This window comes from Nanorana parkeri, unplaced genomic scaffold (assembly GCF_000935625.1).
Source record: "Nanorana parkeri isolate BGI_ZX_2015 unplaced genomic scaffold, ASM93562v1 scaffold392, whole genome shotgun sequence".
NCBI classification, from domain to species: domain Eukaryota; kingdom Metazoa; phylum Chordata; class Amphibia; order Anura; family Dicroglossidae; genus Nanorana; species Nanorana parkeri.
This window is the reverse complement of record NW_017306660.1, coordinates 77,368-89,628: the sequence shown is the minus strand read 5'-3', so window position 1 is coordinate 89,628 and position 12,261 is coordinate 77,368. Positions and strand designations below refer to the sequence as shown.

General features: G+C 45.3%; 1 protein-coding gene across 1 annotated transcript in view; it reads right to left on the bottom strand.

Moving 5' to 3' along the window:
* DICER1 (dicer 1, ribonuclease III) overlaps positions 1-12,261 on the bottom strand; it is a 47,966-nt gene that overhangs the window by 22,338 nt on the left and 13,367 nt on the right. The window contains exons 9-18 of the mRNA XM_018559401.1: positions 11,947-12,079; positions 10,264-10,506; positions 10,029-10,183; positions 8,500-8,632; positions 7,831-7,906; positions 7,052-7,191; positions 5,661-5,840; positions 4,320-4,533; positions 3,062-3,215; positions 775-957 (exon numbers count right to left, since the gene is read on the bottom strand). Coding sequence (XP_018414903.1) covers positions 775-957; positions 3,062-3,215; positions 4,320-4,533; positions 5,661-5,840; positions 7,052-7,191; positions 7,831-7,906; positions 8,500-8,632; positions 10,029-10,183; positions 10,264-10,506; positions 11,947-12,079 — 1,611 coding nt within the window. The remainder of the gene's footprint in view (positions 1-774; positions 958-3,061; positions 3,216-4,319; positions 4,534-5,660; positions 5,841-7,051; positions 7,192-7,830; positions 7,907-8,499; positions 8,633-10,028; positions 10,184-10,263; positions 10,507-11,946; positions 12,080-12,261) is intronic.

Genomic DNA, 12,261 nt, shown 5'->3' with positions numbered 1-12,261 from the left:
CCTCCCACCAGCCATGATCTGCCTTCATTGTATAGAAAAGCACAGAGTGATGACATCACAATAAGCTATGAAATAACAGTGACATCCTGATTACATGCCATGCTGAAGTGCCTTCATTAGCATGTTGATGAGAGGAAAGAAAGAATCAGAGAAGGCAAAATAAAAGCAGATAAAACAACAACTTTAAATACATTTTATGACTACATTCGAAATATCTGAGAGTTTTTCTTGGTTTGACCTCAACAGCTGGGCCTCCTTCACAATATCATGTTTCCCCGAAAATAAGACACTGTCTTATATGTCTTCTGGCTCAAAAAAAAACACAGTAGGCCTTATTTAAATTTTTTTTTTATGTATAACAATCCACACTTATTCATCTACAGAAATATGGTGATCGGGGCAATCGGGGGTGCCAAGAGCAATTTGGTAACCAATCGCTGCCCAGAATGAGTGAAGCGCGCTTTCACTATGGATTCCTCACAGGCGGAGTGCATTTGGTATGACTCCGCCTGTGACAGGAGGCGGCGCTATAGAGGAGGCATCGGCTTATGCGGCTCTGCTCCCTCCGCTGCCGCCACGCTTCCTCTAGCGCTGGCTTCGTTGGCACCGCTGATTCTCTCCCGCGGCTCTTCAAGTTCCCTTTTATGCCACCACCGGCCCCGGGATGGTTACAACTAGGTCTTATTTTCGGGGTATGTCTTATTTTCGGGGAAACAGGGTATCTAGTCCGAGATCCAGGAAAAAGGCTTCTGTGGCTGCATGCCGCTCCCTTACCTTGACGACGTGTGGTCTACATCCAATAGGGGCTGGTTGAGGTTTGTCAGGTCGAGGTTGTATTTTGTTTTATAATATTCAGCGAAGGTTTCATATTCTGGGGAAGGGAATTTACTGAGCGGAGTTAGATCAGTGTAGACGTCAGCAACGTAGAATCGATGAGGCTGATCGAAATTGCGATATCTGAGAAGAGGAAAGGGTTAATGAGGCATTGTGAGGCATTGTGAGGCTTTTGCAGGGAGCCGCCTTTCTTCTTATGGCTGAACTTTAGACAGATATAAAATTAGGGCTGGTAATGATAAAAAAAATTGTGTTCGATTAATCAAAATTTTTTTTAATCGATTAATTTTAATTATAACGCACATACAAATCCAACTACATTGGCTATACACATACAGCACAGCAATGAAGTAATACAATGAACTAGGATCACACTAATCCAGCACGTTATTAATCTCACGTGCTCCACTCAATATGGCCGCCGCTTGAGTGGGGCAACTCAGAATAATAACGCGCTGGATTACAAATGTATTTACACACTGGTAGTATAGTTAAACAGCAAAGCCCTAAGGGTGATTTAAACATAAGTATTAGCTTAGTATTTGAAGTAGCAGCACCTGTCCATTCCATTTCATGTAAGGACCTGATTGCAACATAATATCAGGAAATTTGAGGGCATGTTCACACGAATGTGAGTACCGAAAGCAAAATATCGGTACTCTATACCCAGAAACCGGTATTGGTGCATCCCTAGTTTTAATTAAAACTATTTTTTTTTGTATTGGGACAAGTAGATTGTTATGAAGGACAAGTAGATTTGGCCCCCGCTTTAGCCCTTGGACAAGTAGTTTTTTCAAAAATTTCCACACCCCTGATATATATACAAGTTTAAGATAAGACAGAAGCTTGGAGCTTCTTGGGCAAACTCACCGGCCCAAGTGGCTGCGTCGGCTAACGAAGGGGGGGAGGAGTCGGGTGACGTCACAGACATCACCGGACTCCTCCCCCCTTTCCCTTCATTAGCCGACGGAGCCACTTGGGGAAGGGGGGAGGAGTCCGGTGACGTCGATGTCCCTGACGTCACCGGATCTCCCGAAAGCCGGCGGAGAGGTGAGTATTATCACTTTCAATCAAAAGAATTTTAAAAATCGATCAAAAAGTTTAACGATTAAATCGAGGAATTAATCGTTAATTTCCCCAGCCCTAATATAAAACCCTCAATTAATGCAACGATTAAAGAATCATGACATGTATTTTTAAATATAATACCTGAATTTCACCCTCCTGTAATCAGTACAGCAGCACTAACTGGGAGCGGTTGCATTAGTATTCAATAGGTAAATGCCATTCACAAGTACTGGTAAGGAACATACTAACAAAAGGAGTAAGCAGAGATGATCCTAGCAGTCTGTTGCTGCTCCTTCACTTCATATTCACATGCTGGAAGCAGGGAGGTGAACGCTCAGGCTTGTTTAATTGTATAAGCTTTTATTCAAGAAAGCTCCATAGACTCACCGATCCAGTCTAAGTTCCGCAAGGAGCGATCAGTTCACATTCTGGGTGCAGGAGATAGCGCGCTTCCCACTTGTTCACAACGAATCCTCAAAAAGATCAGCCGCACAATAACGGTGGTGAAACGCGTGAGAGGTGTTGGCGTGGTGTGGGATATGCTTATGGTGATGTACATGCTTGTTCATTGTTCTCTTGGATTTACTCTTTTTGGATTATTTCAATAAACGTTTGGATTGCTCTGGTATTGTGCGGCCGATCCTTTGAGGCAGGTATTTCCTTCAGTGACCCTATAGTTTAGGCTCTAACCTGAGCCAAGCTCAGGGGGAAGGGAAGGTGCCATTTAGGGCTCCTTCACACTGTGGCATTGTGGTAAGACATGTTACTGTGCACCTTACTGCAATATGTGGCAATGCATGCTAAATGCAATGCACCTTGCCAATGGATGTGGCTGCGTATTGTGCGGCCATAAATAGCGCGTGCACCACTTTTTGGCAATGCACTGCAACACGCATTAGTGCACTGCAAGGCATATCTGTTGCCAACGTGTGTTGGGGTGACATTCAAATTTGGTTATAGTAGTAGGTGCCATAGTATGCATGGGCCCTCAATCTTCGCACCTCACTAGTCTGATGGAAATGCTCCAATCATAAAATCAGAATCATTTCCAATTTCTTACAAGACTGAGCGGTATAGGTAATGGTGGGAGTGTATTACTCAAAAGACATACAGAATAAATGTCATCCTTAACAGAAACCCTGCACCCTTACGCTCTCACCTTGGAATGATAACGGCATCTTGGTAGTCTTCTAGCTTGAAGATAAAAGGGTTTTCTGGTGTATACTGTGTGCTAGGAATTCCAGTACGTGCTTCCGATTTCTCAATATCTTCCACGAACTTGAAGTCTATGTCCAAAGTGCCAGAGTCATTAACTGGGAGGAAAAGAAGAAAAAAAATCTAAAATTTAGGAAGTCTCATTTTTATACTTAGGAGAACTATGGGGAAAAGCACTGACCCCATAGTTCTCTAAAGGTCACGGTGGGGCAGAGCCAGCTGTACCCGCACCCTCCCCCATCCGTTCCGCCAGTCAGCGATGGAAGATGGGAGCGGGGAGGGGAATCCCTGCAGGGAGCTGTGAATGCCACAGCTCTCTGCAGGGATAGATCTAGAAGTGAGCGAGCGACGGTATGTGTTCACTCACTTCCCGATCTATTGAGCCGACCTGTGACAGTTTCATTGTCACACGTCGGCTCGAACTATGAGGTTGAGTGATTTTCACTCTTCTCATAGTTTTCATTTAGAGAGCACCTGAACCTAAAATTGAAGAGTCGCTGCTATAGGGAACATCTGCAAATGGTCATTGTGCTTGACCAATGCCCTGAAAAACGTTTGTCTGGAATTTCTCCTGAAAATATAATTTCCTGGTAGGAGTGTGCCTACATCCCAGGTGCCGAACCGGTGGCCCTTCGGTACTTCTTGTTGGGCCCTTGGACCCAACAAGCCTGTAGTGGGAGTAGGAGTATAGCTTTGTAAAGGGAGCATTCGTGATCTCCACTAGCCTCATGCAACATCTTCCCAGTATCTCACACGGTCACTTACAGCATGTATCCAGGTTCCAACCAAATCTGTCGCATGTCCCCAGTCTGGACGTCATTTCCTTTAGTATTTCTGCAGTTTCCAACAGAGAATTCTAGCATTATGCATACTGAACATTATGTGCGGGCCCACTGCCACTGATGTCAGGTGTCATAGCTTGACAACCACTGCCCTAAAGTCTCATAGCTGTGTAACTGTAGTGTGAGATCTACGGCACTGCTCTCTGACAGGAAGTGAGGTAACTGGCAGGATCTCCAAGTAAGAAACTTTGAAAGCTCAACTCTAGCCAAAAAAAAAAACTTTAGTTTGTGGATAAAACATTTTTGGCTGGAATTGGGCTTTATGACCTTTACAGCAAAGGCTCTCTCCAGTTCTGGCTATGAACAGAAATTCCTATGAGGACAGGACGGGCCCCGGGGTTCTTACGGAAAGCCACTCACCAACATTGAGAGGTAGAACGCAGTAAGCGGAGTCGGCCGCCGTGGGTTTGAATTCTAGTGCAGGTTTCTCCAGGCGAAGGATGTGCGAGAAGATGTATTGGTGGAGCCGGGTGATCAGCTCCAGCTGCTGTAAGGTCAGAGTAAAGCCGGACTTTTTCAGCTCGATCGATATGGTCACCTCCCCGGAGCGCGTGTAGACGGGAAAGTGGGGAATCTGCAAGACAGGCAGACCTGCTTTAAAAGGGAACTGCTTCATTAATAAACACTCGGCATAAAACAAAATGTGAACCAATACTCGGTCAATGGGTTTGAAAGGGTTTTTAGCTGCTGTAAAACCTCCCATTCCGGCACTCCTTACCTCTCCTGCGGGGAAATGATCGAGGAATGAGCGAGCGACGGTATGTGTTCTCTCACTTCCCGATCTATTGAGCCGACCTGTAACAGTCTCATTGTCACACGTCGGTTTGAACTATGAGGATGAGTGATTTTCACTCACCTCATAGTTCTCCTTTGAGACAAAGGTCAACATTAGTGAGTATGTATTGCAAATGGACGTAGAGGAAATGGAAGTTTCAGACCCCAATATATATATTGTAGCAAAGAAAGAAAATATTTCCACTATGGGATGTGCAAATGCCCGTAGGGAAAGGGGGCTTTAAAGAAACATTCCAGGCCTCACCGTATACAATTTAGAAAAGCATTTATTTAGTACATCATCATTGTCATAATTATAATAATGAAATTAAACATATATTGGTACATTCACCACATGGTAGCGATGTCACCCTACGGGCATTTGCACGTTCCCATAGTGGAAATATTTTCTTTCGGTTCTCCTTTGAGACATCAGTTGTCTATTAGACCTTTAATGTCACCCACGCAGTCTTCAAAGTCTCTGATCAATCAGCTTCTCCCCCAGCAAGAGAAAAGGTTGACAGACCTGTCCCGGAAAGTGCTCAGATCCGAGAGCTTCTTGGTTCATGCAACCCAGGGGAGATCAGTGAATGGATATTTATTAATCTCCTTCTGCTCTCCCTCCCGACACCCACCATGCAAGTCCTTGTAATGGAGCCACTTCCCCTTTTCCTCCTGGGTTACAAGTGTTTAGCTCTTAAGTTGCCCAATTCACTTCCATGTGAAAGCTAGCAGATGGTAGTAAAAAACTAAGCACATTCCTGGCTCCTGAGTTTGCTTACATGCCAGAGCTGCCAACGCAGTAATAGTTACAGTGACGGCAGCAAGATGGTTTAAAGGAAAGGGGACCGTTACTGAAAAGCCAGGATTGAGTCGCATGCTGTTGATATGCAACACTGTAGAACAAAGCGAGAGACCCTGCTCTACCTGAGGTATGGGTTTCGCAGTCAGGATGCCGAAGCACCTCGTTGTATCTTCAGGAGGGTAAAGCTTCCGTCTCCTGAAGTTGAGTTCATCCGGTAATGGTGTGGTTAATACCATTCCTATTACATACAGGTAACATGGTTGACCCGGTCTCGGATAGCTGTTCCGCAAACACTCCGGGATCTGTACAAAAAAAAAAGGCGCATTATAAAAAAAAGAGTTCACTGCAACATATCAGCAGACATACAAAGGGAACACACTGGACGTAAGCTGCACTGGAGAAATGAGGCACGAGATAGGGTTGGTTGTTCAGCGCCATACGATTTATTGAAATGGGACCACCATTGAACAGTCTATAAACTATTCTTCTCCAGAGGTGTTCTGAAATAAATTTTTAACTGTCAATCAAAATCTACAGCCAAACTGCTCCCCAAACCTGCAGGTGCAATTAAAAATACTTGTGCGAGAAGAATGAAAAATGAGCCGAGACGTCCAGGCCCGACGACAGAAGTGACAAAAACTTATCCAATCAGGAAGACTTCAATAAAAACAGGAAAATTCTGGCTGAAATTTTGAGGAAAGCCCTCAAATTATCTCCTTTGTGCACATATTTTTTTAAGCATAGCCAACTTTGTGCAGAGTAAGCCATTTCAATCTTCCTTTGCAGATATTTCCTTTCACTTCCAGCCCTTTAGACAATTGGAAGTGAGAAGAAATCTCCAAAAAGATGGAAATCCCCTCTTAGGTAGTCACTAGGACAAATAAGATGAACTTCAAAAATGAGGACCGATATTTTGCTTTCGGTAATCGCCGATACCGATGCTTCCGCTGGCATGGAGCCAGCTTCCCTGGCAATCAGGAAGCCGGTTGGTGGGTAATGACCCGGCGGCCGTATTCCCGATTGCCCAGGAAGTCGGCTCCATGTTGTTTGGCTGGCTCGATTGGCCGGGAAACCGGCCTTCCCATCCGATAAGGCTTGAGCCGGCTTCCCGGCCACTCAGGAAGCCCAGCGGCAAGTAATGACCCACCTCCCGGTTTCTTGATTGGCCGGGAAGCTTGCTCGATGCTGATTTGCCGAACAGCCGTGTCAATGCTGATTGGATGGGAAGCCGGCTTTCTAGGCGGGTCATTACTCGCCACCCGGCTTCCTGATTGCCCAGAAGCCGGCTCCATGTTCCCCTAGGTCACTGCCAGTCAGAGGAAATCTTCCTCTGACCAGAAGTTCCGGTATCAGGGAAGGTATCGGAACATTTGGGCGAGTAGGAGTACTTGCCCAAATACTCAGTATCAGCACCGACACCGATACTAGTATCAGTATCGCTGCATCCCTAATAAAAACACAGCAGTCCTAACCCCTAACCAACCCCAGACAGGAAACCATACTGATTACTCACAGCTTTAGGATAGCACTGTCTCCGTTTAGTAGAGCCAGGCCGGCCAGGGACGCTGGTTTCCTCCTCATCGTGTAGGTCCAGCTCCTCTTCGTATTTAACGGTTTCCTTGCCAACTGGCATCAAATGGTCATCCAGTTCACCTAAAAGAGAAAAGGGCTCTATTTAAGTCTTACCAAGAATCATTACAACATCCAAGCCCTGATTAATGGGGGCGGGGCAGGGTTCAGATCCCCACAATGGATTGGCTATATCATCACTTTGATGAATGCAGTTTCCTTGAACCCATTTGTGGTCAGACGTTCTCCATTCCATCTTTCTACTTCTGGTTTATGATTCTGGGTATCCCAGTTATGGTAACCGTGTCTGACAAGCACAGCCTGACCAGGGACAACGAGCCTTAAAAATTGGTTTGATGTACTGCAACATTGCTCAACTGATTATTGGTATTCCAGAAGCCTCTTCGACACCTATTCTTGTCTCTGCGTGTAGGCAGCCATCATGGTAAAAGGAAGGGCTTTGCTTCCTCATATCAGAGCATCCAGCAAAGAACAGTACAGTAGTGACATCACTCACTCCAAATCTCCGAAACTAGCTCTGAGACAGCAGTGCCTAGGATCTCACACTGCAGATATACAGCTCAGACTTTTGTCTCATGACAGGTGCACTTCAACCCACTAGAACTAAAACAGATATAAATGGTCATAACCTAGTGGTGAGAATAGACACACACATTCATTGATCCAGTCATGGGACAAATGCCCCAGCGAGAGAATTCTTACCAATTTCGTGGAGCTTCTTACAGCATATCAGGGCCACTGCTCGCTCTGCAAGCCTTGCACAGTTCATGGGAGGACCCTGGAACAATAACACACAATTACACAGAGCTGGTGAGAGAGGACATGTGATGAACTGTCACTACAAACAAGATCCCTTTCTTGACAAGTCAAAGGCACGATACAATATAAGCAACACAGGGAAAAGTCCAACTGACCTGCCAGAAGGAACTCGGAGTTCAGAAGAAGCCTTCAGGGACAACTTCAGTATAAGTGAACCTTTATCCCTGCTCTAGAGATCTCCATTGTGTAGCCCTGCCCAGCTTCACACAGCCTTTGCACAAAAGAGTTTCAGATGTATCCAGATCCTACAGTGCATGCAAGCTGCTCACTCTATTCACTCCCTACCTATGGCGGCTCCAACCATTTAGAGAAGTACAGACAAAGTCAAAGTAATCAATTAGGAGAGTGGTGCATGCACGGTAGGGACTAGACACAACAGGGGCTTCTTTTCTGTGCAGCTCAGGGCAAGGCCGCAGAGTGAAGATTTCTGTGGTCTTAAGTATTTTGCCTCCCTTGAGGGGGATGAGGCAAAGAAGTTATAAAACAACCTTACTAAAGATTCACAAAACCGTATGTGTGCATGTGTATAGTATATTCTTACCAGGTACTTACAACAATGGGGGCTCTTAAAGGAGAGTTTATCGGCAGGTAGAGAGTAGACCGATAGAGGCCTTCACAACTTTCTCGAGTTTTACACTTCGGAGCGAGGTGAGTGAAAGGATCACTGGGTAACCGGGCACAATAGCTGCAACAAACCCATAAATTAGAACACAAAAGTCAGTCTAACGTTGAACAAGTATTTGTATCAGAGTTTCTATAGCTTCTTCCATTCTATATAGAGGATGATGTTGCGCTTAAAGTGACATTAAAAGGATAACATTTCCCCCCCGAATGCTAGTGTAAGGACTTGCCTTAAATGATGCCTCTTGATCCGATCATCTTTTTCTTTCCAGTAGTTTTCAGGAGTCCCTCCAGCGCCGGTGCAGGTCACTGATCCAGCGCCGAATCCTCTCTCTTAACTGGTATTTCCTGTCCCACGGTGTCTGTGCAGGTGCACGCTGCCGCATTTACTTACCTTGTGTCTCTCCTTGTCCCCCGGCCGAAGATCTTAACTGCGTATGCTCCCGCCCCAAGATCCTTGGCCACCGCCCGAGAATCTTCAGATATTCAGACTGGAGCGCGCGGCGGGGACACTGGTAAGTTAAATCCTTTTGAAAAGGTGTTTGTTAAAAATGTTTTTGCCTATATCTACTGCTTGCTAGTAGTAGATATATGTAAAAACCGCTGAGGGTTAAACAACCCTTTAAGGTTTAAAGGAGAACTATGAGGTGAGTGAAAAATCACTCATCCTCATAGTTAGAGTCGACGTGTGACAATGAAGATATCATACGTTGGCTCACTAGATCGGGAAGTGAACACATACCGTCGCTCGCTCAGTTTCCGATCATCTCCCTGCAAAGAGCGTTGACCGTCAGTCAGGCTCTGATCCTCCAGCGGTGAGTGGAAGAACGGACGAGGGGCGGGTACAACTGGCTCTGCCTCTAGATAGGCAGAGCCCGCTGTCATTCACGCAGATGGATCGACAGCATTGTCAGGATTCGTCCCGGCAACGGCGGTCTCAGTATATCGCGAGGTGTAGCTGTCGCGATATACTGAGCTTTGGGTCACGTGAGGACGCTAGTATATGTCCTCCCATGACTCTAAAGAGAACTATGGGGAAAAACACTGACCCCCATAGTTCTCTTTTAAAAGGACAGAGGCTTCATAAGGTGAACACTAGCAGATGACAACAGCCATTATTTTGTTTGCATGTTCATCGATTAGCAGGGATAAGAATAAGACCCAACGAGCAAATAAACATTGGAGGACAATAAGGGATCACTTGTACTCAAGTATATGTTGCGATGGTTGTAGACCCAAATAAACCCATAACAATAATGTTCGATTTGGTGACGGAGTCTCCTTAAAGGATGGCACACAGGGAAACACAAGACATTACGGAACACCCACCATATGAGGACACTCTGATAAAACACTACATGCAGAATTCAGGAACTATGTAACTTATGACAAAGAATTCTTCAGAACAGCCGAATGTTTTATTTATACAATACTCGGTCAGAAGTCCACATTATGCTTACCGGTTAATGTGGCCAATAGCAGTGTTAATGGTGACCCTTGGGCTCCCATCATCTTGCCGCAACACATAGGGAGGAATAATCTCATCATCATCTACAATGGCTTCGGACTCCGCCTCACCACAATCCACGGACTTGGAGCATTTATTCCGCAGTATCTGAAACATGAACCAAAGTAAAGATGCAGGAAGTCATCAGACATGAAGGACATCAGGAGGGACATGGCTGTGCCACAAACCTTCTCAATGGCTTTATAGGTCTTCAGATCATCCTCGAACGCCTTGATCTTGTCTGTGTCCGATAGCATGATATAATTTGAGATGGGAGCTCTTGCTCGACCCTTCGACTGGACATAGGACCTGTACTCTGTGGGCAGGTCAAAGCGGACCACCAGGTTGCACTTCGGGATATCCACCCCCTCCTCAACGATGCTGGTAGCAATCAGCAAATTGGTTTCATGCGCTCGGAATTTTCGAAGGACCTGAATAAATGAACGACAAAAGTTCATGGTCATGGTTCACTAAGAAATTGAATGCCAAAAGAAATCTTGGAGAGGCACTTGGAACAATGGTGATCAGTGATACAGGATTGCCAATGGTCGATCCAAATCTATTTTAAAGCAAAACAGCCCTGGTGAGGCTGCTCTTCCCCTAGGTGGGGTACCTCAAATGCAAAGTAGTAAGAAGTTGCTGGAGCAGCGCCAGACCAAAATCCAAGCCCAAGAAATCCTTCATCAGATAACTGGATACATTATTATTATACAGGATTTATATAGCGCCAACAGTTTGTGCAGCGCTTTACAGTATGGGGAGACATTACAATCACAATACAAGATGGTAAGGAGGGCCCTGCCCCTGAGGGCTTACAATCTAAAAGGGAGGGGCCAGTGATACATGACGAGGTAGCTGTGTGGGGATGAATTGTTTGAGAATGTGATAGCTCAGTGGTTAGGTTGAGGTGGGATAGACTTCCCTGAAGAGATGAGTCTTTAGGGGTCGCCTAAAGCCAGTCAAGGTGGGAGATAGACAGATTGGGGTAAAGAGTTCCAGAGGATGGGAGAGGCATCCATTGTGTTTCAGTGGTCAGAAAAGTCCCTCATCAGGGCTTGGATGTGAAATGTATACTTGAGTCAAAAGCAGCAAAATGAATTGACTGAATTGATATAAAAGGAGTGTGGATTACAAAGTATTCAAGGAAAATTTCTGCCAAACCTTGGATACTTTGTTCTCCGCACTCATTTTATATCAATTCGAACAAATCCTTTTGCTACTTTAAGTCCTTTCAAGTGTACATTTACCTTCCATGCACTGATGAGGATTGTTCGGACAAAAAGGTCAAAAGTCTGACAGGCGCTTCATGATAGTGTCAAATCTTGTATGCCCCCCTCTTACCTCCTACGTAGTGGCAGCCAGGTCGCCAATCATGGTGACTGGCCAATAGGAATGTAAAGGTGGGTCTGACACTACCTACAAATTTCAAAGATTTGCCTTTCAGAACAGCACAGAATTCGGCCAGGATCAGAAAAGTGCAGTGGAAAAAGTGGTATACCATGTAAACATGCAAAATAAAATAAAAACCTATCAGAGCAAAACAAAAAAATTCCTATCTGCTTAGTGAGGAAAGTTCAAGTGGCAGCACAAGGGCAAGGAATGCCACTGATTCTCTGACTCTACATACTTCAATGCAACACATGAGGTTATTTAACTGTCAGCGCCAATAAGGCCCACGTAACGCAGACACAACCTGAGAGAGTGCAACGAGCAATATCTGTGCGTCTCTAATGCCAGGTAATTACGGGCTGCGCTGGCGGGAGTCCAGGATGCAGGGTGCTGACACAGAGCAGACCGAGGACAGGGTCTACGAGCGAATCCATTAACAAGAGGAAAGCGCTCGTTTTCCAATACGGAGTCACTTCCATTACCTCTTCTTGCTTTCTGAACTCCACTTCCATCTGTTTGTTACGCGGCTGATTCTTTCCGATGCCGTGGCCAGTTATGAAGTTACTGCTAATGTAAGCCAGTTCTGGGTCCTGTTTCCCGGCCTCCTTAATCAACCTGCAATGTTAAGTTGGAACCGTTGGTTATATGATGGCTGAGATTCCAAAATATACGCACACATTAGCGCCGGCATTACAAAGGGGGTTTGGCTTAGACTACACATTCACACACCATGGTAACCAACTTTTAAAAAATGAAAATCCCACTTTTGTTAATACCAAATTGCCATTCTTTTTTTT